We start from the raw sequence: 25,307 nt of genomic DNA, 5'->3' as shown, positions 1-25,307 counted from the left end.
TAAGACGTGTTTTGTAGCATAGTGGAAAGGTTTATAAAGACTCCGCCTTAACTCTAAATGCATCCTCCTGTTACCTTGGGCAGTTCAATTAGTCGTCCCAGCCTCAGTTCCTCCTCTGTGAAAATGGAACCTGTTGCCCTAGAGTGAATTCCAACTCATACGATCCTATAGCACAGAGCAGAACTGCCCCACAGGGTTTCCAAGGAGCGGCTAGTGGATTCCAACTGCCACCCTTTCTTGGTTAGCAGAGAAGCTCTGAACCACTGTGCCACCAAACCGCCCAAAACACATGTTGCAGTTGAGTCCATTCTGATTCATAGCGACCCTTTGGGACAGGGTGGAACTGCCCCAAGGAGAGTTTCCAAAGAGTGGCTAGTGGATTCGAACTGCCAATCTTCTGGTTAGCACTCAAGCTCTTTAACCATTGCACCACCAGGGCTCCATAAAAATGGAAAACGGCGGCGGGGGTGGGTGGGGGGATTCCTACCCCACAAAGTTGTTGTGAAGATTAAGTAAGCTACTGTATACAAAGCCCTTCCTGCAGTACCTACCACAGAGACATGTTCAAAGGGTGATCATTATTGATTTCAGTGGTCTATGAAAAAAGCACAAGGTATGAACTAAAGAAGGGGGAATGCCAAAGAGGAGAGGACAGCTAAGAGGGATTCCACCCTTCTAGGGCCACTCAATATCAGTGGATAAAGTCAAAGGAGAAGTGCCGAGGTACCCAGTGCGCGCCGCCAGGGGGCGCCCGGGGCCTAGGAGAGTCCGTTGCCTGTGGCAACCGGCCGCCGTAGCTCTGGCTGCCTGGGCGCCGCGCCAGAACAGCGAGATGGCACTGAGCCCCTGCGCCGCTGAGGTGGGGGTCCGCGACAAGGTGCTGCTGACAGCCACTGAGCGGTTGATCGCCGAGAGGACCAGGCGGGCGGCTAGCGTCTCCACCGGCCCCTCCCTGGAGCTATTCACCTTCCCCTCCTCCCTGGGTTCCTCGGTTGCGTCGGCCGCGCTGGAGCAGCTCTTTGTAGTAGGTGAGAGGCTTGCGGGCGCCGAGAGGGACGTCCCCACGGAGGAGGCGCCGAGGCGGCCCTCAGCGGGAACCCTCAGCGGAGATCCTCCTCCCGGAGCCCAGAGAACCTCTGGCCTAAGCAGAGCCTCCGCCGCACCTCGGAGGCTGGGGGATAAGGGGAGCCCCAAGTGCCCAGGCTTTCCTACCCTAGTGAAGCTCGAGTGACTCGGCCCAGCTCAGACTAGTAGCTGGTGACAGGTTCCGGATCCCCAGGCCACTGCCCTTCCCCTCTGTCTTGCCTGTTGCCCACAGCAGGTCTACGCACTTGCCTTTAGATTGTGCATTGGATTTCCGCTTGTCCCTTCCCGCCTTTCCTTTGCAAGTTAGTTTCCTCCAACATTTTGCCAGTGAAAAGTGGGGAGTTTAACACACAAATAGGAAAAGGTGTGTATAAGAGGCTCCTGTTATATTAAAACAGAAAACCCAGTGCCGTCGAGTCTATTTAGGCAAGGGAAATTAGCTCCTGATGCACTGTTACCTAGAGAAGGATGTTTCGGAGATGTGAACAGAAAATGATCTTGGGTAGGGCCAAGTTAAAATACTTTCTCAGTTAAAGAGCTGAGCTTGTAATTAAGTTACCTAAGTTTAGGGTAAAACATATTCCAAGAAAGGGCATTTCTCGTTCAGATCAAAAAACATTTAGACCGAACAACAAGGCATCTCATTGTTTCACTATTTAAAGATAATCTTACTGATTTTTATTATAATAGTACTGTTAATTTGGCAGAGGTTCTTTTTTCCTTTTTAGATGAACTAATTTAATGTCACAACTATTGTGAGATAGGTTTGACAAGTATTATCATAAAGAATGTTGACCCCTAAGGAGGCTAAATTATTCGTGTGTATCCAAGGTCACTGTGAATGATAGAGCTAGTCTTGAATTCTTTGCAACTGATCTCTAGATCGGCATGTCCATTCAACTCCAGTGTTTATGCACAAATACTTTTTTTTTTTTGAGCTAATAATTTTTGGAGCTGCAGAAAGTTTTTCATAGGGGAAAACTTCATTAAGTCTTCCTGGCCTGAATATGAGCTCTTCAGCCCATCTGCAAGCAGAGACAAGTTTGTGGTCATTTATTTCATAAAAAAAACGGGGGGGAAGGGGATAACTTGCAATGCCTGTCTTTCTCTAACACACACTCACTCACAAACTCAGGAACTGATTTGAGAGCTTAGTTTATTGAGGAGAGACCAAGTTCCCTGAAACAGAAGACAGAAATTTCTATTTACTCTTCCAAGTGGTGGGTATGACTGTTAAGGGCATGGAGCCTGGAATCATTACCACTTGAATCCAAACTCCACCACTGATCAGCTCTGTGACCTTAAAGAAATGGCATGACTTTGATATATATGTGGATCTATCCTTAATCAGACCTACATTATAAAAAAAAATAGGCATGTTATATTTATCCCTTTCATAAATATTTATTAATTGTTTCCTTATCCTGTATAGATCCCTTCTTTGTACCATGAGAGATGCAAAGATGAATATTAAGAGGAGTTTGCTTCCAAGGATCATAGAATATGTACCTAAGTTAGAATACCATAAAATGGGGAGTAACAAGCACAAAAGAGGTTCATGTAAAATACTACAGAAATCCAGAAATAGAAGGTGTAACTTCCAGCTGAGTAAGCGTTTGAGCTAGATCTCAAATATTACTGTTAATTTGGTATACTTTCTTTTTTTCCTTTTTGGATAAAGGAATTTAATGTCACAGTTCTTGTGAGATAGTCTTGGACAAGTATTATCATAAAGAATGTTGACACCTGCAGAGACTAAATTATTCCCATGTATCCAAAGTCATGTCAGTGATAGAGCTAGTCTTGAACTCTTGATTTGGACAGATGAATATGAGATTTTATTTTTCCTTTTTTTTTAAGAAAAATCGCTGAAAAGTGACTGTTTTAAATGCAATGAAGACGCTAGGACCTTTCTGATGGACATTGCTGTAGCTGTTAAGAAATTGGTATAGTATTATATTTAAGAGCTTTTTTCCCCCCAAATTCCATGTATTCTGCCATCAAACTTTAATTTAGCACCAACTCTGTTCAAGGTGAGGGTCCCTGAGTGGCACAAACAGTTTGCTCTCGGCTACTAACCAAAAGGTTGGCAGTTTGAGCCCACCCAGTGGTGCCCCAAAAGCAAAGCCTGGTGATCTGCTTTCACAAAGATGACAGCCAAGAAAACCCCAGGGAAGTCAGTTCATTCTGTGACACACAGGGTCATCCTGAGTTGGAACGGACACTGCAGCAGCGGGTTTGGTTTTGGTTTTTTTCTGTTCGATGTACTTAAAGAAATAAATAGGGAAAATACCTTCAATTTAAAAGTATTTCCTCTCAGTTTACTAAGCATTTGCATCAGTGTCAATCAACCATAGATTTTTGCTTATTTTTCATTCAGAAAACTGAATTCTGGACCTGTGCCATGGGTGAGGCCAAGTCCACGCAGGAGAAGCAATACTGGTGATGGAAGAGCTTAGTTAAGGAGTGGACCACATGGGCAAATGCTTGAGACATCACTGTATAAACGTTACTTAACAACAAACAGTGAATAAGCAGACAAGCTCTGGAATAAAGTGAATGCATGGTGTCTGCTAACTGGGTTTTCTATAAGCAATTCCCTACATAACTGGTGAAAGATTTTTTGGCACCTAGTCCATTGAAGTAGACAGTGCTGTTCGATGAAAACAAACAAACAAAACTTTTACAATTGTACTAACCTGGCCCTTATAAAAGAGGCATTGAAGAAATAGTTAAAGAATTTCCTCCTGAAGGGTCACAGAACTGGCTCTGTTTAGCCCAGAATGATGTTTACAGTGCTTTCCCCAGAACAGTCAGAACTGTGAAGGCTTTTCATTTGATTTAAAAAATATTGAATAAGAACCTACTACAGTACAAATATCTGAAAATGTAGAGATATGGCACTAAAGAAAATGAGTTTGAGCTTACAAACTGATGACGAAAATTAATTTCGTTATTTTATAATTTTATATATACATATACATATATACATACTTACCACATAATTATACTTCCCTGTCCCACTTAATTTAATGCATATATGTAAACACAAGGTTTTTATGTATAGTACCACACTGTGGTCCTATGGAAAACTTTTCCCCTTGTTTGTTCTTTTAATTATGCTTTTTCTTCAGGACTTGAAGGGGCCAAAACATTTGTTATGGCTAATTATCCAGGGTGGTTCCGTTTAATATCTGAGCTGTGAAATCTCTTAAATAGCAGAGATAAATCTCTCCTTCAGTTTTTAAAGTAATAAATTTCACTATTATAAAAGTAATACATGTTTACTCTAGAAGATTTAGGGAAAAAATAGATATGCAAAAAGGAGAAAGTGAAAACCATGATCTCATCATTATAACCATTTTAACACTTTTTTACTTGTAGCATTTAGTGACATTAATTATGTTCACCATATTACACAAAGGAGCCCTGGTGGCACAGTGGCTAAGTGCTTGGCTGCTAACTAAAAGGTTGGTGGTTCAGACCCACCAACCACAGGAGAAAGATGTGAGAGCAGAAACCCTATGGGCAGTTCTACTCTGTCCTGAAAACCAAAAACCATACCTGTTGCTGAAGAGTGATTCTGACTCATAGGGTCACTATGAGTCAGAATTGACACAACAATGGGTTTGGCTTTCGGTTTTTATGTTCCACAACCATCCTACTATCCATTCCCAAAATAATTACAATTAACTCTTTGAAGAATATCCTTTCCATTTTCAGGTGATCCAAATATTGAATTATATTTTTACAGAAAAGTGATCATGCTATATATATATGAATGTTCAGGTCATAAAATAGCTGTAGATGTTGTTATGGTTAGGTGCCGTCGAGTCGGTTCTGACTCATAGCGACCCTATGTACAGCAGAACAAATCACTGCCTAGTCCTGTACCAAGATCACAATCGTTGTTATGCTTCAGCCCATTGTTGCAGCCACTGTGTCAATCCATCTCGTTGAGGGTCTTTCTCTTTTCCACTGACCCTGTATTTTACCAAGCATGATGTCCTTTTCCAGGGACTGATCCCTCCTGACAACATGTCCAAAGTATGTAAGACACAGTCTCACCATCCTTGCTTCTAAGATTTCCTTGCTTCCTAAGATTTTCACTGGCTAATTCTTTTCAGAAGTAGACCGCCAAGTACTTCTTCCTAGTCTGTCTTAGTCTGGAAGCTCAGCTGAAACCTGTCCGCCATGGGTGACCCTGCTGGTACCTGAATACCGGTGGCATAGCTTCCAGCATCACAGCAACACACAAGCCCCCACAGTATGACAAACTGACAGACATGTGGGGGTAGCCATTCTAACCATTTATTTAAAAGATGATTTATCTATTTTTTCCTCTAACTGATTTTTGAATAATTTCTTCTTTTGTAAATTAGCCCCACCTTTAAAAAAAAAATAGCCCTATTTAACTATTTTGTTTGGTTTTGTAGGTGTAGATAAGGTATATGTAAGAGAACCACTGTCCTTTTTATACTTAAAAAAACCTAGTGCCGTCGAGTCGATTCCAACTCATAGCGACCCTATAGGACAGAGTAGAACTCCCCCACAGAGTTTCCAAGGAGCGCCTGGCAGATTTGAACTGCCGACCCTTTGGTTAGCAGCCGTAGCACTTAACCACTACAGCCTTAGGCATATTTTTATAGGCAATTTCCATTTTTTAATTAAGTAGATTTCTTTCTCAAGGTTATCCTTTTTATTGGAGTCTTTCCTTTTAAATTGATCGAAAGTGCATATGAGAAACATATCCACATAGGGAAAAGATTAATTCTGAGCAGAAGAAAATCAGTAGACACTGAAAGATAAATTAGGAATAATACCATAAATTATTTATGGTATTATTAAACACTGACTGAGGAGCACTTTCTCCATTTTCTGCTTCAAATAGAAATAATGGCTGAAGATGTTTTGTAAAAATCAAACTTTGACCTCTGAAAACATTTACAGGGAGTTGTTTAGGAAATAAATATTATTTTAGTGTCTTAACTTAAAAAAAAAATGCAATTTAAATTTTCAGGAAGAAATGAGAAAGTCCACAATTGATCTTCTAGAAATTGAATCCATGGAACTCAGCAGGCTGTATTTTCTATTGGAAACTCTTCCCAGTTGCTTTAACATGGAACTGGAAGGTACTTTTGAGGTTACTGACTGTAAGAATTTAGTTTATCTTATAAGAAAATAGAGCCAAGTACTTGTAACAAGGTAAGTTTAATAGTTATCACATGGTCTAAATATAGCAAGAAAGAGGGCACAACAGAAACACACTGAGATCTGAAATGATTTTCTCTTAGAAGTGAAAATAACATACACACACACACATATATATATATACCTTGAATTTATATAATTTTATTTCTAAATAGACTAATATCTATTCAATTAAATTATGCAGCTTGTCCAGCCTAAACTGTAAAGCTAGGTGACTTCACTGGTGCGTGTGAATTCTTTCAAACATTAAGAGAACATATTGTAAGAATGGTGTTATTTATTTTGGATTTACGAAAACCTAGGAATAAATCTAAAGGTAGACATAAAAGACCTGTGAACAGAAATCTGTGAAACATTGTCGACAGAGATTAAAGAAGACCGAGATAAATGGTAGGATGTAACATGTTTATAAGGTGGGAAACTCAATATTATAAAGATGTCAATTCTCTACAAATTGACCTTTTGATTTAATGTACCAATTCAAAATCCCAGCAGGTTATTTTGTGGGAAATGATTCTGAAATGTACATGGAAATATAAAGGGCCAAATGTAAAGACAATCTCAAAAATATATAGGGCCAAATGTCTTAACAATCTTGAAAATGATGAAGAAAGTGAGAGGTATTACATTCAAGATAAGATTTATTACATAGCTGCGGTAGTAAGGCACTGTGATTTTGGTGCAAGTACAGACAAACAGCTGGATGGAACAGAATAGAGAATTCAGAAACAGTCCCATTTATATATGAATATTTAATTTATGATAAAGATGGCTCTATAAAGCAGTAGAGAAAGGATAGTTGTGTGAATAAATAGTTCTGACCCAGTTGGATACATACATATAAAAAATAAATGAAAAGGAACCCTTACCTCTACCACACACAACAATTTTATTCCAGGTGAAGTTTAGGTCTAAATGTGAAACATAAAATTTTTGAAAATAATTTTAGAAGATAATGCAAAATATCTTCATGTCCTTGGAGAAGGGAAAGATTTTATTTGCAGTTTTTTTTTTAATTGTGGTGAAATTTATGTATAGCAGAACATTTGCTATTTCAACACTTTTTGCATGTAGAATTTAGTGATATTATGTTCATGTTGAGCAATCATCACCACTATCCATTTCCAAATTTTTTATCATCCTTAGCAGAAACTCAGTACCACGTAAGCAATAAATCCTCCTTTCCCCCTCCCACTTGCCCCAGTAACCATTTTTCTATCTGTTACTAATTTTTAGTCTCATTTCATCGAGATTGGAGAAGGTACTTGACATGATTTCAGTCTTTTTACATTTTGTGACATATTTTGTTACCTAGCATGTGGTCTATCCTGGAGAACAATTCACATGCACTGGGGAAGAATGTGTATTGTGCTGTTGAGTAGTCGGTATATGTCGGTCAGGTCTGGTTGGCTTAGTGTTGTCCAAATTTTCTATTTCATTATTGATATTTTTCTAGATATTCTGTCATTATCGAAAGTGGTGTTTTGAAGTCTCCAGCTGTTATTGTCAAACTGTCTATTTCTCCCTTCAGTTCTGTCAACATTTCCTTCATGTATTTTGGGGCTCTAATGTTAGGTGCATATATATTTATGATTGTTATATCTTCTTCCTGAATTGACCCTTTTATCAATTTATGATGTCCTTCTTTGTCCCTTAGATTTTGATTTAAAATCTTTGTCTGATATCAGTATGGCTACCCCAGCCCTCTTTTGGTTTCTGTTTATAAGGAATGGTTTCCATTCTTTCACCTTTAATCTATTTGTGTCTTTGGGACTAAGATGTGACTCTTGTAGATGGTATATAGTTTTTGTTTGTTTGTTTGTTAGTCTATTCTTCCACTCTCTGCCTTTTGATTAGAGAGTTTAATTCATTTACATTTAAAGTAATTATCAATACAGAAGAACTTCTGCCATTTTGTTCTTTGTTTTTGTGTGTGTGTCTTATGCCTTCTTTGTCCCTCATTTTCTCCAATATTGTCATCATTTGTTTTTAGTTGATTTTTTGCACTGAACCATTTTGATTCCCTTGTCCTTCCTTTCTTTGTATATTTTTTAGATATTTTCTTTGTGATTTTCATGAGGGTTAGGTGTAACATCTTAAGTTTATAACTAAAAACCAAAAAAAAAAAACCCAAACTTGTTGATATTGAGTTGATTCTGATTCATAGCAACCCTATAGGGCAGAGTAGAACTGCCCCATAGAGCTTCCAAGGAGCACCTGGTGGATTTGAATTGTTGACCTTTTGGTTAGCAGTCATAGCTCTTAACCACTATACAACCAGGGTTTCCAATTTATAACTACCTAGTCTGATAGTGTAGTGGCTAAGAGCTATGGCAGCTAACCAAAATGTCAGCAGTTCGAATCCACCAGGTGCTCTTTGGAAACTCTATGGGGCATTTCTACTCTGTCCTATAGGATTTCTATGAGTTGGAATTGACTTGATGGCAATGGGTTTAGTCTAAATTAATACCAACTTAACTTCAGTAGCATACAAAAACTCTATTCTTATACCTCTCTTTCCCCCCTTATATGCTAGTTTTGATAAAATTACATCTTTATACATCATGTGCTCAATAACATAAATTTATAATTATATTTTATGTATTTGTCTTTTGGAATCAAGTAGGACATAACTACTAAAGTTACAAACCAAAATACCACAGATCTGGCCCTTACATTTTTCCCATGAGATTATTTTTATTAGGGATCTTTTTTTCCCCCTCTACATACATCTTTGAGTTACATCTTTGAGTTATTGTCTAGTGCTCTTTCAGTTCTATATCTGAAGAGCTTTAACATTTCTTGCAGTGCAGGTCTAGTTATCACAAACTCCCTCAGATTTTGTTTCTCTGGGAATGTTTTAATTTTGCCCTCATTCTTGAATGGCAGTTTTGCTAGATATAGAATTCTTGGTTGACAGTTATTTTATTTTAGCTTTTTAAATATGTCATTCCACTGCCTTCTGGTTTCCAAGATTTCTGAGGAGAAATTGGGATTTAATCTTATTAAGGATCAGTTCAGTTAGTTTCTCTCTTGATGCTTTCAGGATTCTCTTTGATTTTTGAGAGTTCGATTATAATGTATCTCTGTGTGGATCTCTTTGGGTTTATCCTACTTGGAGTTGGTTGAGCTTTTTGGATTTGTAGATTCATGTCCTTCATCAGATTTAAGTTTTCTGCCATTATTTCCTCAAATAGTCTTTCTGTTCCTTTCTCTCTCTTTTCACTCTGGGATTCCTGTGATGTACATGTTAGTTCCCTCGATAGTGGCTGACAGTTCCATTAGACTTTACTCAACTTTCTTGATCCTTTTTTCTTTTTGCTCTTCAGCCTCAGTAGTCGCTATTGTTTTACAGATTCTTCTTCTGCCAGCTCAAATCTGCTGAGTCCATCCATTGAGTTTTTCATTTCACTTATTGTATTTTTCACCTCCAGTACTTCTGTTTGGTTCATTTTTATAGCACCTATCTCCTTATTGATGTTGTCATTTTGTTCATGTATCATTTTCCTGATTACTTTAGTTCTTTGTCTATGTTCTCCTTTAGTTCTGTGAGTATGTTTAATACTGTTGTTTTATAGTCTTCTAATCTGTCTATTGGAAACCCTAGTGGCATAGTCGTTAAGTGCTATGGCTGCTGACCTAAAGGTCAGCTCCACCAGGTGCTCCTTGGAAACTCTATGGGGCAGTTCTACTCTGTCCTATAGGGTCGCTATGAGTTGGAATCGACTCAACGGCAACAGGTTTTTGGTTTTTTAATCTGTCTATTATTGTGGGCTTCCATAGAGACAGTTTCTCTTCCTTCATCTTATTCTTTTGAATGGGCCATCATTTCCAGTTTCTTTGTACACTGTGTTGAATCTGGCATATTAGAAAATTACAGTGTGTTATCTTTCTCAATTCCCCTGTATATACAGTGCTTTTGCAATTGCTAATTTCTGCAAGAAACTCTTAGGCAGGCACAGCCTTCAATATTTGATTATGCTTTTATCCTCCTCCCTGCAAAAGTTCCAATTCAGGCCAGACCAAGGGTTTAGTCCTTCAGGCATCTCCCAAACACATCAGAATAGACACAGTGAAGAGTCCACCAGCAAAGTCTATTTGCTTCGGAGCCCCTTTTTTGTGAACAGAAACCGTGGTTTGGCTCTACTGCAGCTGCCCAGCTGCTACACCATGGAGGAGGTGGAACAGGACAGTAGAAAAAGGTTTTTCTACCATTTAAAGGTCACCTTTTTCTTGTTCTAGTTTGTGGCCGTTGTTGCAATCCTCTGTCTACTTTTTCAGAGTTCTTATAGAGTTGAGGTTACATATTTCTAGTTGCATTGTTTTGGTGCTTATGTGAGAGTGCTGGGATGTTAGACCTGCTCATGCTGCAATTTCCCAGAACTCAAGATTTCTTAAACAGGACATTGTAAGCACTAATCATAAATGAAAATATTGATAGATTGGACTACTTTAAAATTAAGAATTTTTCCTTTGAAAGACATAATTAAGAGAGTAAAAAAATCAAGCTACTGAATGGGAGATAATTTCTGTAACACATATTACCAATTCAGGACTTTTTTTTTTTTTAAATATAAAGAACTCTAAAAGTCATTAAGAAAAAAACAGACAACACAGTAGAAAATTAGCAAGAGAATTGAAAAGGCAATTCACAAAAGATGAAATTAAATAACTATGCAGCATGCACATTTTTTTTTAATGAAACAATGCTGAATCTCATTAGTAAACAAGCTATGCAAATTACCAACAAAATAATACATCATAAAACCTATGAAAGATGGAAATTTTGTAAGGTGGAAGCCTGTCAGAGACGGAAAACTCAAATATTTTCCATTAATAGGGAGTGATAGAAAAGTGGTAAGACCGAACCCTGTCAAAGGCGGAAAACTTGCAAGACCTGGAAAAACAGGGCAGTCCCATGGAATTCCAGTTCTCACAGTTTTCTCTTATCACTACATATCCAGCAGACTGCCTAAAAGTAAAAACTAACAATTCCAATTGTTGACAAGGATATAAAGCAGCAGGAAATCTCAACACTATTGGTGGAAGTATAAGTTGGGAAAATCATTTGGAAACTCTATGACATTATCTATTAAAATGGAATGTCAAAATACCCAAGACACAGCAATTTCACTCCTAAGTATAGACCCAAAAAAAATGCATGCACATACATATCAGAAGACATAACAGCAATACTCTTAATAGCCAAAATCAGAAACAACTCAAATGCCCTTCAAAAGTCAAATGAAAAAAACACATTAATGGGATATTTATATGATAGGTTACTATACATCAATGAAAATGAACAAAGTACAATTTCACATAATAGTATGAATTAATCTCATTGAACAAAAAGTCACATTCAAAAGAATACATACTGCATGATTCCATTTCTATGAAATTTAAAAATGGTCAAATTTATGTGTTAAGAAGGTAGTTGTAGGAAGAGGGGATACCAAAGAAACTTCTGAGGTGCTGATAATATTTTCTTTTCTTGACCTGGGTGGTGGTTAGTGGGTGTTATAATTCATTGAGCTGTACACTTAAGATTTATATACTTTTCCATAAGTTTACACTGCCCAGATTCTCCTTCAGGACCAAGTCACTCATTTCCCTAGCTTCCAGGAGTATTGGCTGAGTCTCACAGCTGAGTACCTCCCCAGGAATTGCCCTTGACAAAAGAGAGAAACTTCACCTCAGGTTACATCTCCTCCCAAGATGCAGTTAATATACAGTGTGTTTGGTCAATGTGGGGATACAAAGACCTGGCTCCCTTGCCTCAATATAGAACAATGCTGAATTGTCATTCCAATTCCAAAGTTCATCACAGTTCAACTTCTCCCTCTACCCAGTCCTCCTTCACTTTTATTTTCACAGGAGATGTTTCTGAGAACAGTAGACAAAAATTTCCTGCACCCAAATTTTAGAATATGTTTCCCAGAAAGCCCAACCTTAAAACAGTGCTCTTTTTAAAACAACAACAACAAAAAAACTTAAGTAGATGTTCTGGTTATCTATTTGTTGTCTCTCAGCTCCAAACCTACACTTCATTGTCTGCTTTGTGATAATAGAGCGGGACCCTGCAAATTTCTTCTCTTGCCAGCTGGCATAATGTTAAACTTTGTCAGTAGAGACCACTGAAGAGATACCGGAGAAGGAAGGGGTTCCCCTACTGGTTCCAGTGTGCTGCATTTAGCACACTGTTGCAGGGCATTTGACTTCTCCAGTGCCAGCCTGTGTAGCACACAGCAGTCTGCAATGCTCAGCAGCTTCCCCCAGTATCCCCTTGGGCAGTATCATGGTAGAGTGCCTCTAGTGAAGCACCTCCCCTTAAACAACTTCCGCAGCACCCCTTTGGGTGGTTCTGTAGTGAGCTCTGAGGCATGGTAGCTCCTTGTGAGCAGATTCCCCCAATGCCCCGAGGGAGAACCACTGAAGCACCTTAACAACTTCTTTGCCATCCAGTGAGCCACAGCCCTCTCCAACAAAGTCTGGATCTTAGCCCTGGGATTCTTCCCTGAGCACTCGTATCTTAGCTCCAGGGATAGTGGCTGTTTCTTCTTCCTGCTCTCTGTATTTAAAATTTAGAGTTTTCTTCTTTTACTTATCATACAATTCCTCATTATTCCAACCCTGTGATAGCTAAAAATTCTTTGTATTAAATGTTCCTTGTTCAATTTACTGTGAGATTTCTGTCTCCTAATTGGATCTTAGAACCCTGGTGGCACAGTGGTTAAGAGCTTGGCTGCTAACCAAAAGGCCAGCGATTCAAACCCACCAGCCACTCCTTGGGAACCCTAGGGGGCAGTTCTACTCTGTTGCATTGGGTAGCTATGAGTCCGAATCGACTGGACAGCAATGGTTTGTTTGTTTGTTTTTGGTTTAATTGGATCTTGACTGATAATAGTGGATAATAAAACAATATGCTTGGTGTCTAGTTTCACAGAGAAAATACAATAAAGTATTTATTTCTATGTACATAATGTACACTAGAAAAAAAAAAAAAAACATAATGTACATAGAAATAGTAAAAACTCAGAAGGATATGCACCAAAGGCAGAATTATGCGTGTTTTTATTTTCTTTGGTTGCTTTCCTTTATTTTCCAGATTATATTACTTTTCTAATAAAAACATTTTTGAAGGAAAAAAAATACCATATTAGCTTATAAGGTTCTTGATGCACACTGAATGTTTAAACGAGTAAATCGGTTTAGTTTTATGATACAAAATTTTGCTACTAAAAGGTGATCCTTGGACCAACAGTATCAGCTTGACCTGAGAGCTTATTAGATATGCTCTCTCGGGCCCACCCCAGACCCACTGTATAGAACCTGCATTTCAACAAGATCCTCAGGTGATGCATATGTATATTTGAGGCCCAAAGCCCTGATATTATGAACAATTTAATTAATAGCCTAGAAGAACTAGAAAAAATAGCCTAGCTGTCTCAGGGCAGCTACCAGATAGTTTCTATGGAATTTGTTATATAGAAATAGGTGGCCCAGACCTTTCTGAACAATGTTCAAAAGTTCATTTATACTGACCCTCTATCTGTCATACACTGCAGTGTCCTCTGAAGTCTTATGTGATTACACTAATTTGTTATTTATTGATAAATAATTAGTTCTTTAATACACTGAATTCCTCAGAAAGCAAATCTTGTGGCAATGGCTTTTGTACTATTTTTTGTATTAAGGAGTGCCACCGAAAGAGCAGAAGGGCAGGATAAGGAGACAAAAGAAAGGGAAAAGGGAGAGCCAATATGAGAATGCCTTATGATATTGGCCATGCTAAATGTACCATATCGATTACGAGACTGTGCTCCCAAGACACACTGTGGGCTCTTCACAGGACCATCCATCAGTGTGAGAAAAGGGAGAAATATTTATGCATTGGATCCTGTCTACCAACGATCGACTGTCTGCCCAGCCTGCCACACTTCCAGTTTACACATGCATGGGTGTGGGTTGTCTAAAGAAGTTCCATGGTAGAGGCAGCTGGGTCTTCCTAGGCCGGGAGCCGAGAAGTGCATGGAACAGTCAGGAACCGGGTGCTATCAGTCTGCTCCTGTGTGAAGTTGTTCCAGCCCATAGAAAGCTGATCACCATAGCAGCAGCTGAAACAAGAGAAAAATTGATAAGTGAGATTGAGAGGATCCAAGGTGATGAGTAAGAGGTGTCTGACTAGACCATAATAAAGACAATATTTCAGGAGATGATTTAATTTTTTTATGATTTGAAAAGCCAGTGTCTACAATTATGCTTTCTCAATTAATTGTGTGATATCTCTACTTTTAAGAATGCGTCAGAGATGCTCGGAAATTAAATCTTTTTGAAATAAGTGAATTACATATGAAAATTACACGGATTGATTCTGAAATAGAGTCTCTGAGGAAGAGAACACTTGAGCTGAAAGAAAATAATGAAGCTCTGGGGTAAGTATTTGAAATTTTTTTCATTCGGTATTTGAGCTGGAGTGGAGTGTTGTCCTAGGGGTTTGCCCTCTGATCTGAACTGGTTCAGGGCAGTGGAGAGGTGGAGATCAGTTTTGGAAGGAGATGACCCAGGCTGATATAGTGTTTGTGTTGGCTCCAGAGGCCTGGGGAGGAGAGCAGAGAATCTTCAACCATTGCAGACAGGAGACCTGTGAAATTTCAGAGGCAACCCAGCTCCCCAGCAGCAACTACTATTTGTAAATCACATGTCACCTAGCATGCCACCCCCTAAGGTAGAGGCCTATGGTGATTTTAGTTTTCATGGTAGAATTCAATTTACAAACCACCACCACCAAAGCAAGAAATCTTGTTGGCTGTTGTACTGTAAGGTCCCTGGGTGGCACAATTTGTGCTTGACTACTAACCTAAAGGTTGGCAGTTCAAACTTAACCAGCGGCACTGTGGAAGAAAGGCCTACTGATCGGTTTCCATAAAGATTACAGCCAAGAAAACCCTATGAAACAATTCTACTCTGTAACACATTGGGTCACCAGGAGTTGGAATCGCCTGGATGGCAGAGTTTGGCTTTTTGGATTTTATTGTATTGTAAATATAGTCTCAGATCAGAAATATATTATATCTAGCTTAGTTCCTTATAGATATTCTGTCACCTCCATCAGCCTGAGACCAGAACTAGATGGTGCCGGCTACCACCAATGATTGCCCTGACAGGGAACACAACAGAGAATCCCTGATGGAGCAGGAGAAAAGTGGGATACAGACCTCAAATTCTAGTAAAAGACCAGACTTAATGGCCTGACTGAGACCGGAGGGATCCCAGAGGTCATGGCCTCCAGATTCTCTGTTAGCCCAAAACTAAAACCATTCCTGAGGCCAACTCTTCAAACATAGACTGGAGTATAAGACATAAAATGACAGTGGTGAGGAGTATGCTTCTTAGCTCAAGTAGACACATGAGACTATGTGGGCAGCTCCTGTTTGGAGGCAAGATGAGAGGGCAGAGGGGAACAGGAGCTGACTGAATGGACACAGGAAATACAGGGTGGAGAGAAGGAGTATGCTGTCACATTGTGGGGAGAGCAGCTAGGGTTACATAATAATGTGTGTGTAAGTTTTTGTATGAGAAACTGACTTGAATTGTAAACTTTCACTTAAAGCACACACACAAAAAAAAGATTCTGTCACAGTCTACTGAAGGGCTGAGGATGGGTTTGGTTCCCAAGAGAGGATCCCATATTTTATCTGTGATTAAATGAAACAATGTATGTGACCACCAGTAGCCAGGATATGAACTGTTAGTTTCCTTCTCTTCACGCCTGAGCTGTGTTGCCTTAGGCTGCCACTCTACCCCTGTGGGCCTCATTTTCTCCATCTGTAAAATGGGGATCACAACTCTTCACTTACCCAGCTCATGAGAGGAAGAGAGAAATTCTGAAAGAAAGGAAGAAAAAACAAACCCTGAAGAATAACTCAGAGAGCACTGTGAGCAAATTTGCAAGGCTGACATAAATATCAGAATGTTGGTTTGCCAGAGTGAGAAATGTTCAAAGAACCCGTAGTGTAGTTCTCTCGTCATAAGAAAAAAAACCATCCTGGGAAGTTAAAATATAATATCACAGAGGGTTGCTTGCCACCCAGGAAATCAAAGCATCAGGAATCCAACAACAGCAAGGCCCAGAGATGCGGTTACCAATATAGGCCCCACAGAGCACTTGTTCTGGGAGACACTGTGTGTAAAAGAAAGTTCATGAACTCATCAGCTTGAAAAATACTGCATACCCTAACCAATGTTGGCGTTTCACATGCACATTTGTGAGTGGTGCATATTAGCCACAGTTGCAGAGACCACTATATAAACTAGACTGTTGGTTTCTAAATTAATAGCAAGAAGATAATACCCAGGCTGGATACGCATATCAGCTCATCAGCACTATCTCACCCCAGTAGACCTGTGATTCTCAAACATAAGCATGCATGAGAAACACTTGGAGGGCTTGTTAGAACAAGCCACACCAGAGTTTCTGATTCAAGTTTGCATGGGGCCTGAAATTTTGCATTTCTAGCAAGTTCCCAGACGATGCTGGTGCTGCTGGCCCTGACCACACTTAGAGAACCCCTTACTCAAGACAAATCTTTATGGAAAGATCACTTGTTCCTTCCACTCTTCTTTCTAGAATTTATAATATACACACACACATATATATATACATAGATAGATAGGGAACTGCCAGAAATTCAAGTCGGATTCAGAAGAGGACATGGAATGAAGGATATCATTGCTGATGATAGATGGACCTTGGCTGAAAGCAGAGAATACCATAAAGATGTTTATCTGTATTTTATTGACTATGCAAAGGCTTGTGGATTACAACAAATTATGGATAACATTGTGAAGAATGGGAATTCCAGTACATTTGATTGTGCTCATGTGGAACCTGTATGTAGACCAAGAGGCAGTCGTTCCAACAGAACAAAGAGATACCTCCTGGTTTAAAATCAGGGAAGGGGTGTGTCAGGGTTGTATCCTTTCACCATACTTATTCAATCTGTATGCTAAGCAAATAATACGAGAAGCTGAACTATATGAAGAAGAATGAAGCATCAGGATTGGAAGAGGATTCATTGACAACCTGTGATATGCAAATGACACAACCTTGCTTGCTGAAAGTGAAGAGGACTTGAAGTACTTACTGATGACGATCAAAGACTACAGCCTTCTATAATGAATTACACCTCAACATAAAGGAAACAAAAATCCTCACAACTGGACCAATAATCAACATCATGATAAATGGAGAAAATATTGATGTTGTCAAGGATTTCATTTTACTTGGATCTACAATCAACGCCCATGGAAGCAGCAGTCAAGAAATCAAACAACACATTGCATTGGGCAAATCTGCTACGAAAGACCTCTATAAACTGTTAAAAAACAAAGATCTCACTTTGAGGACTAAGGTGTACCTGACCCAAGCCGTGGTATTTTTAATCACCTCATATGCATGCGAAAGCTGGATAATGAATAAAGAAGACCGAAGAAGAATTGATGCCTTTGAATTGTGGTGTTGGTGAAGAACACTGAATAAACCATGGACTGCCAGAAGGAACAAGTCTGTGTTGGAAGAAGTACAGCCAGAATGCTCCTTAGAAGTGAGGATGGTGAGACTTCATCTCACGTTCTTTGGATATGTTATTAAGAGGGACCAGTCCCTGGAGAAGGACATCATGCTTGGTAAGGTAGAGGGGTCAGCGAGAAGGGGAAGACCCTCAATGAAATGGATTGACACAGTAGCTGCAGCAATGGGCTCAGACATAACAAGGATTGTGTGAATGGTACAGGACCAAGCAGTGTTTTATTGTATTGTACATAGGGTTGCTATGAGTCAGAACTGACTCAATGGCACCGAACAACAACACATATATAAGCATGTGGGCATCTTAATTGATGCCTTTGAATTATGGTGTTGGCAAAGAATATTGTGGTGATCACAACTCCTCTCTTGGACAGTCCTTGAAAGCTGGATTCATTCCAGCTATTTGGATGTGTTTTCCTTAGGTTCCACACGCAGTCTGTGATGCTCTCTAGTTTCCAATCAGCGTAATACACCTAATTAGGTTTTTTAATTTATTTTGGTTTTTTAATGCTTCCCTGAGGTGACGTTAAGTTGATCCTCAGGCTGATTCATTCTTAAAAGGCTTCCTCTCCTGGACCCACAAAGCACCCACTACCTGACCCCCTCATTCAGCCTCTATCTCAGGCTTCTGTCTCTCTCCTTTTTTTTTCAGTGGAGACCAATTGTTGTACTTTTGATGGCCACTTGCAAGCTTTTAAGACCCCAGGTGCTAGGCAGTGAACTAGGAGGTAGAATAGAAGCACTAAACATGCTGTTAGGCCAGTTAACTGGGATGTCCCATGAAACCATGACCCTCAACCTCCAAACCAAGGAACCAAATCCCATGAGGTGTTTGGTTGTACATAAACAGCCTTAGCAGCTACTTATTTTTGTTGTTGTCGTTGTAAATATATCACACAACTTTTGCCGATTCAGCTTTGGGCCCTGCTGCCTGGGGTGCTGTGGGGAGGCAGCTAAATGAATCGGGGAACAGGCTGGTTCTCCACTGGGAGCCTGGCCACCCCTGCCTCCTTTCCCACACCCACCGATCACTACGACTTTGCTGAGAACTGGGAGGCCTCATGACAGACTGGCTGCTTAGATGCCCTGGTGTGACTCTCCCCATCCTAGACGACCTCCTCCATGAGTACATCCCCAGAAGACCCCTCTCCTGGGCCCACACTGCTAGGCCAGGACTTGCTGGCAGCTGGGGACAGGAGAAGCCCTTTGCCATAGCCTCTGACCCATCCCCCAGCCACTGCCTCATGGAGCCATGAAGCAGGGTGTGGCGGCCCTCTTCAGAGCTGCAGGCTGCCCAGGTATGAAGCTGTACATGCTGGGGACCAGAACAGACCATCCCCAGGCTGCAAGCTGAGGCCTCCTCCTCCCTCCACTGCCTTTTTCAACTGTCTTTTCTCTGTTCCTCCCAGACGGACCCACCAGGCACTGGGGCCCATGTATTCTTGCTCCCCATGCCCTGGCAGAGGTGCCTCTCATATTAAAGGTAGGAAACAAATCACGAGCGTCTTTTTATTATATTTCTGTTGTGACTTCAACTTCTGGAAACTAAACTCACCAGCAACCTGTTTCTATTCCTCTGGGCCTTCACACACGATCACTGGAATGAAACAGTCTAACCCTGGACACTAGGAAATGGAAAAATGCCTTTATATTGTGGAGGCTTTAAAAAGGAAAATATAGAAATGGCACCAGATGTCCGTTCTCCAAATATATATATACATATATATATATATATAGCCACCAAAACCCACTGCCGTCCAGTCGATTCTGACTCATAGCGACCCTACAGGACAGAGCAGAACTGCCCCATAGAGTTTCCAAGGAGCGCCTGGTTAGCAGCTGTATTAACCACTATGCCACCAGGGTTTCCATATATATATATTTATTATATATTTGTTGTTGTTGTTAACCCTGAGGTATATATTTCTCATGATCTTAGAGTTTTCCTCATGATGAGTATGGCCAATAGTATATGTGTGAGGTTGTCTCCTCTGGAACCCAGATTTGGCTGTGGCTGGGAGAAGATAAGAGGGTTCACGCTGGCTTTCAAGTATCCTCTGAACTGTGAAGATGGACTCAGCCCCCTTAGAGTGCACCTTCCTCCCCTAACTTCTGTCATCAGAGTAAGGCTAGCTTTCTCCTGTGCCCCCTACATCAGAAGTTGGCTAGAGGTGCCGTGGGATGTTTATCTTCCTTTGGTTTAACTACTTTACGTTAGGATGATAAGACAGATAGGGCAATACTATGTATCAAAACACTTATCTGGCCAGATCCCATTAACCTAGTCAAAACTATTTTTTGAATCATTGTATACTTTAAACCAAAATACCCCATAGTTACTATCTGAACCCTACCATGGTCCTTGGGAATGGGTGGGGAGAGGCAGGGCCATGCGATATTTTTGCAGTGGAAAGCAATTGCAAGGTTGACACTTGTTTTGTGTTTCCTTCTGTCCTCATCTCAACCAAGTTTAGACAACGACATGCACAACTATAGAGTAGGTATCCTTTACAATTTCTCGCTTTAAGGTGATTTCTCTCACCAAAAAGACTAAATTTCTTTCCTACCAGCCATATTTTTTCATGCCATGAATGATTATTTCCTCCTAGTAAAAAGCAAGAGGGATTAATGAAGCAGCATGAAAAGTTTATCGTGTCACTCAATCACATGATGGAAAAAAAAGCCGCTGCCACTATTTACATAAATGATACTTATACCAAGATAAGCTTGGAGAAAGAAGAAATCGAATTGCAAAAAAAATGCCTTGAAGAGGCAAGGGAGAAAATGGAAAAAGATAGAGAAGAATATTTGTTAAGAAAAAAAAAACTGAGTATACAGGTAAATGGCAGGATTTATTTTTTAAAAGATGCAGAACTGAACAAAACATGGAACTGGAAATGGGAAATAATGTATTTGTCCAGAAGGCTTGCAGGTGCTCTCTGCAGTATCTTCTGTGAGCATAGGGATTGGGAGAGAGCTGGTGACTCAAGGGCACTTGGAGCCTCTTGAGGGAGACATTTGTTGTGTAGCTGCATCTCAGGCCATGGAAAAGAATATAAGTGACAGGATTTGTAACTTTGGGGTGGGCCCCTTGCTCAGATGCAGCCCTATAAGAACAAGGAATTTGCCTCCATCTCATCTGGATCCCTTGACAGTTCTAAGACTGTCTCTATGAGGAGGACCAGGGCATTCAGAGTTTCCAGCCCCACCAGAGCCTACTGCTCCTACCAGGTGAATCTGCAAGGGGAGAAGTCTGTAGACGGTAGAGGGCTGGGAAGAGCCCAGGGCCCCAAAGAGAAAAGGATGTTTTGAGACCAGCAACTTTGTGACAGTGAAGTGGGGACAGGAGAATGGTTGGGTGACTACTCCATCCTGTTCTGCCCCTGTGGGGGTAGGGAGGCAGAGAAGGCTGGGTTATCTACTATGCCATGTTAATTAAAACTCACTATCAGAGTGGCTTATGATTGTTCCCTCTTTGTTCTGCTTTCAGTTGCCCCATGAGAGGGAGGGCTGTCTCAATATTAGATGTTTTCAGCAGCAATTTCCTCCCTCTGCAGTGAAGGCCTAGCTCATGATAAGAATTGATGCTGAGCTCCTGATGGTGCCCTCTCGATGGGTGCAATTGGCATAATCTCAGATTATAAATGTAGGAAGTCAGACTAGGCTCACAACCCTGCTATATTAAAAAAAAGAAAGTTTATTAAATTGTCTTTCTTGTGTTTTATTTGAAATTTAAAGGAATAAAACCTGGTAGTGAATATTTCGTTCATATGGCCATTGATTCCATGACAAACCTTTGGCTATGTATACTTCCAATCAAGTCTGAGCTTCTTTATCATTACGAGTGCCTACCTCTTCAGAAATAATTTTACACTAAAGCCACTTATTGTTTTTTGTTTGTTTTTTCTGTGTGTAGATAACCTGCCCAGTCCTATTCATTTTTATAACAGGCATGTTGTGAAGTAGCTGGCAAGGTACTTTTAGATGCTAATAACAAGCCTTGATTCAACCTGATTTAAATAGTAGGGGCATTTATTATCTCACACAGTAGGAATTTCAGAGATGGGACAGCCTCCAGGAATAGTGAATTCTCCTCCATCATTCATCCTAAGGCTAGTTTCCTTTATGGTCACAAGATATCTACAAACAACAATAGGACTATTTGCTTCCTAATTCAAGGAGCGAAAGGAAAACCTTTCTCCAACCATGGACTCTAAGTCCTCCTCCGCTGTGTCTGATCAGGCCAGGTGGAGACAAACATCAACCCCTGGAACAATAATGTATCCCAAGGAAATGCCATGTGCCAGTTGGCTTAAACCAACTGAGGTAGATGAATATTAAGCAGTCACCACCACTGTTCACTAAAGGCAGATGGTAGCCCATGCTCACAGCCTGTTAATTCCATTTACTTCCTATGAGAAAGGAAAAACTATTACTGATGTCAGAGAGCCTTCACCTGTAAGATCTCCCTTTCACACAAGCAAAATGCTTTTTGCCAATATTATTCCTATAATTGCAAGTCTTCAGGAGAAGATGTAGACCAAAGCATGAACACAGAATTCCAATTTTCAATAAAATTTATTGATCACAAAGTTTCTTTCATATGCATCTGTCCCCTGGTACATAGGTCATTGACAATGATCACATTCATTGAGATTAGCCACTTCTGGTGAAAAGCCAACCAGATGTATGTCTTCACAGCTGTGTGACAGAGTTGAATATGCTCTTTCAGGCCTTACTACTTAGTTACTTTGTTCTTGATCATTCATTTTGCCAGGCAAATCCAGGATGTGTTTAATTTTGACAGGAGGGAGTCTTACTTCACTAGCATCTGACCAGTGATCAGAATATGTTTGGTCTTGGTAAAATGGTAAAAAGTTGCTCAAAATTGTGAGGTGCCCTTTCTTCAGTTATTTTGTGGACTCTGCCTTTAGTCTGTTTTGTTGCCCATTAAAAATGTGAAGTTAGTTTTCCAGACAATTCTTCACTGCTTCTGTTTTGACTCTCCTGATCTGCTGTTGTTATGGTTGTTAGTTGCCATTGAGTCAGTCTCAACTCATGGCAACCCCATGTGTTCAGAACAGGACTGCACCATAGAGCTTTCAAGGCCATGACCTTTCAAAAGCAGATAGCCAGGCCTATCTTCTGGGTAGGTTCGAATCTACTAGCATACTGTAAATCTGGAAGCCATTGCTATGATGCTTTACTAGTCAATAGCTGTGATGGCAATTGCTTTTACGTTGTTGTTGTTAGGTGCCGTCGAGTTCATTCTGACTCAGCAACCCTGTGTACAGCAGAATGAAACACTGCCTGGTCCTGTGCCATCCTTGTGATCGTTGTCGTGCTCGAGCCCATTGTTGCAGCCACTGTGTCAGCCCATCTTGTTGAGGGTCTTCTTCTTTTTCTATGACCCTTTACTTTTATTTTGTTATTACTGGTTATTATTATTACTGTTCTTATAAGTTTACTATTTCATATTTTTAATTATGGTTTGGCCCTTTGAAGACCACTCTTTTTCCTATAATGTTGCGAAACAAGCAAAGCCTGTTTTTTTATTGTTTTTGATTTACTTAGATTGAATGGGTTTCAGAAAAGATCTTTTGACAAAAAATATGTTTCCTAAACTTTGTTGTGCCAATAGGGTTTTGATTGATTTATTATGTTTATTACTATAGATTGATGAATTAAAAAAAGCCCATGAACATAAAAGATTGGAGACTTTTTCGAAGAAGAAAGAATTGAATAAATTAACTATAGAAATGTCAAAACTGAAACAAACAGTTACTAGCAGCACAGTGGTAAGAAAGAATAAAATATTCTCTCAAGCCTGACTTGGGCACCTCTAGATATAATGTCTTAAATAATTGGTAGCAGGTGTTTTAGTCATCTCCATGCCATTTTGGGAGAATGTTTTTGGCATGCCAATATTTTCTAACACTTTCTTTAAAGTATTATGGTATAGTTGTGTTTTTTTCTTCTCCAGGAACATGGTGTAAAGAAAGAAGTTTAGAATCTTTTAGGTACAAATTTCATTGATGGGACAAAACACTATGAAAATGTTGATAAAAAAATGCATACAGAACCAGCCAAAGATATTGATATTCAGAACACTTCCATGAGATTGCTTTATTTTACATAACAAAAAATGACCTGAATCCTTAATTTTATGTGTTTGAGAATAGAACAGAGTTTAGGTTTTTCACTTATACTAGAAAGGAAAAACCCAAACCTGTTGCCGTGGAGTCAATTCTGACTCACAGTGACCCTATAGGACAGAGTACAACTGCCTTCGCAGGGTTTCCAAGGAGTGGCCGGTGGATTTGAACTGCCGAACTTTTGGTTAATAGCTGAACTCTTAACTACCGCATCACGAGGGCTCCCTGCTTAGACTAGTTACAGTAAAATTAATACGGAAAAAGAACCATTTGTCTATTTAAATTACAAAATACTTAAGTGTTCTGAACTTCTGTTAAAAAAAAAAAAAGTGATAACCTGTATTGAATGCCACCACTGTGATGAGTACTTTGTGAGGATTATCCTTATTTTAAAGATGAGAAAACTAAATCTTACGGAGTTGAATGTAATTGAAATAGTTAATGTTAATATGACTTCTACGTTAACTAAAACAGAGCTGTTAATCTTCTACCACAATTAGTTGAATTAATGTGTTCTTATCGTATTTCTTTTATGTATAAAACTATATGGTAAAATAATATTGAAATATCAAGTTTCTTATCAGGATGCTTATTTAATCTCATTATACTTTATATAAAAAAATTTTTTTTGAGGGGGTTAATTTCATTATACTTTATATGGAGGGGGTTCTGATCATTTTAATTACAATATATTGTGACATCCAATTACAAATCAGTACTAGTAAAATAAAAAATTTCCCTCAGATATGTGCATGTAAGAAAAAAAAAAAGAAGATCATTGTAATTCTGTTTTAAAATTTCAACAGTGTAGGGTCAGGCTAGGGTTAGGAGATCATATAGAGATTATATAAAACTTATTTTACCTGCATGCCCAAGCGCATACCTCCAGTTTTAGCCCTATTCTGTGTCTAAGACATGATAAATGAAGCATCCCACCAACCTAGCTTGGGAAAATGGAATATATGTTCCTGAACCTGCACGCCAAAGATCTCCAAGGCCAAATGAGGCAAGGCTTGAAGGTGACAGGCATGAACTCACCTCAAAACGTCCTTCTCTACCTCCCACAATCCGGCCTGCACCCCTCCCTTACTGCTTGCAGGGGCATATCTGCAGAAAATAATGCCTATAGCCACTAGTTTTAAATTGCCGAATGGTCTCTCAGAGCTGGGAGTGGAAACTGCAATGGCCAATAGAAACTGCTCATTAGCCTCCTCCTCAAGCGGCACCCAGGGCACCTGCCCTACCAGCCACATCTTAGTTACTTC

General features: G+C 39.7%; 1 protein-coding gene across 1 annotated transcript in view; it reads left to right on the top strand.

Annotated features, from left to right (window-relative positions):
* Window positions 1-832: 832 nt before the first annotated feature.
* Window positions 833-25,307, top strand: part of CCDC175 (coiled-coil domain containing 175) — an 81,237-nt gene continuing 56,762 nt past the window's right edge. Inside the window, exons 1-7 of the mRNA XM_023546215.2 lie at window positions 833-882; window positions 922-1,028; window positions 2,947-3,032; window positions 6,107-6,218; window positions 14,597-14,732; window positions 20,497-20,725; window positions 23,563-23,685. Coding sequence (XP_023401983.2) covers window positions 833-882; window positions 922-1,028; window positions 2,947-3,032; window positions 6,107-6,218; window positions 14,597-14,732; window positions 20,497-20,725; window positions 23,563-23,685 — 843 coding nt within the window. The remainder of the gene's footprint in view (window positions 883-921; window positions 1,029-2,946; window positions 3,033-6,106; window positions 6,219-14,596; window positions 14,733-20,496; window positions 20,726-23,562; window positions 23,686-25,307) is intronic.

Source organism: Loxodonta africana, chromosome 10 (genome assembly GCF_030014295.1).
Source record: "Loxodonta africana isolate mLoxAfr1 chromosome 10, mLoxAfr1.hap2, whole genome shotgun sequence".
NCBI lineage: Eukaryota > Metazoa > Chordata > Mammalia > Proboscidea > Elephantidae > Loxodonta > Loxodonta africana.
The sequence above is the reverse complement of the archived record's forward strand: the minus strand, read 5'-3'. Positions and strand labels throughout refer to the sequence as shown.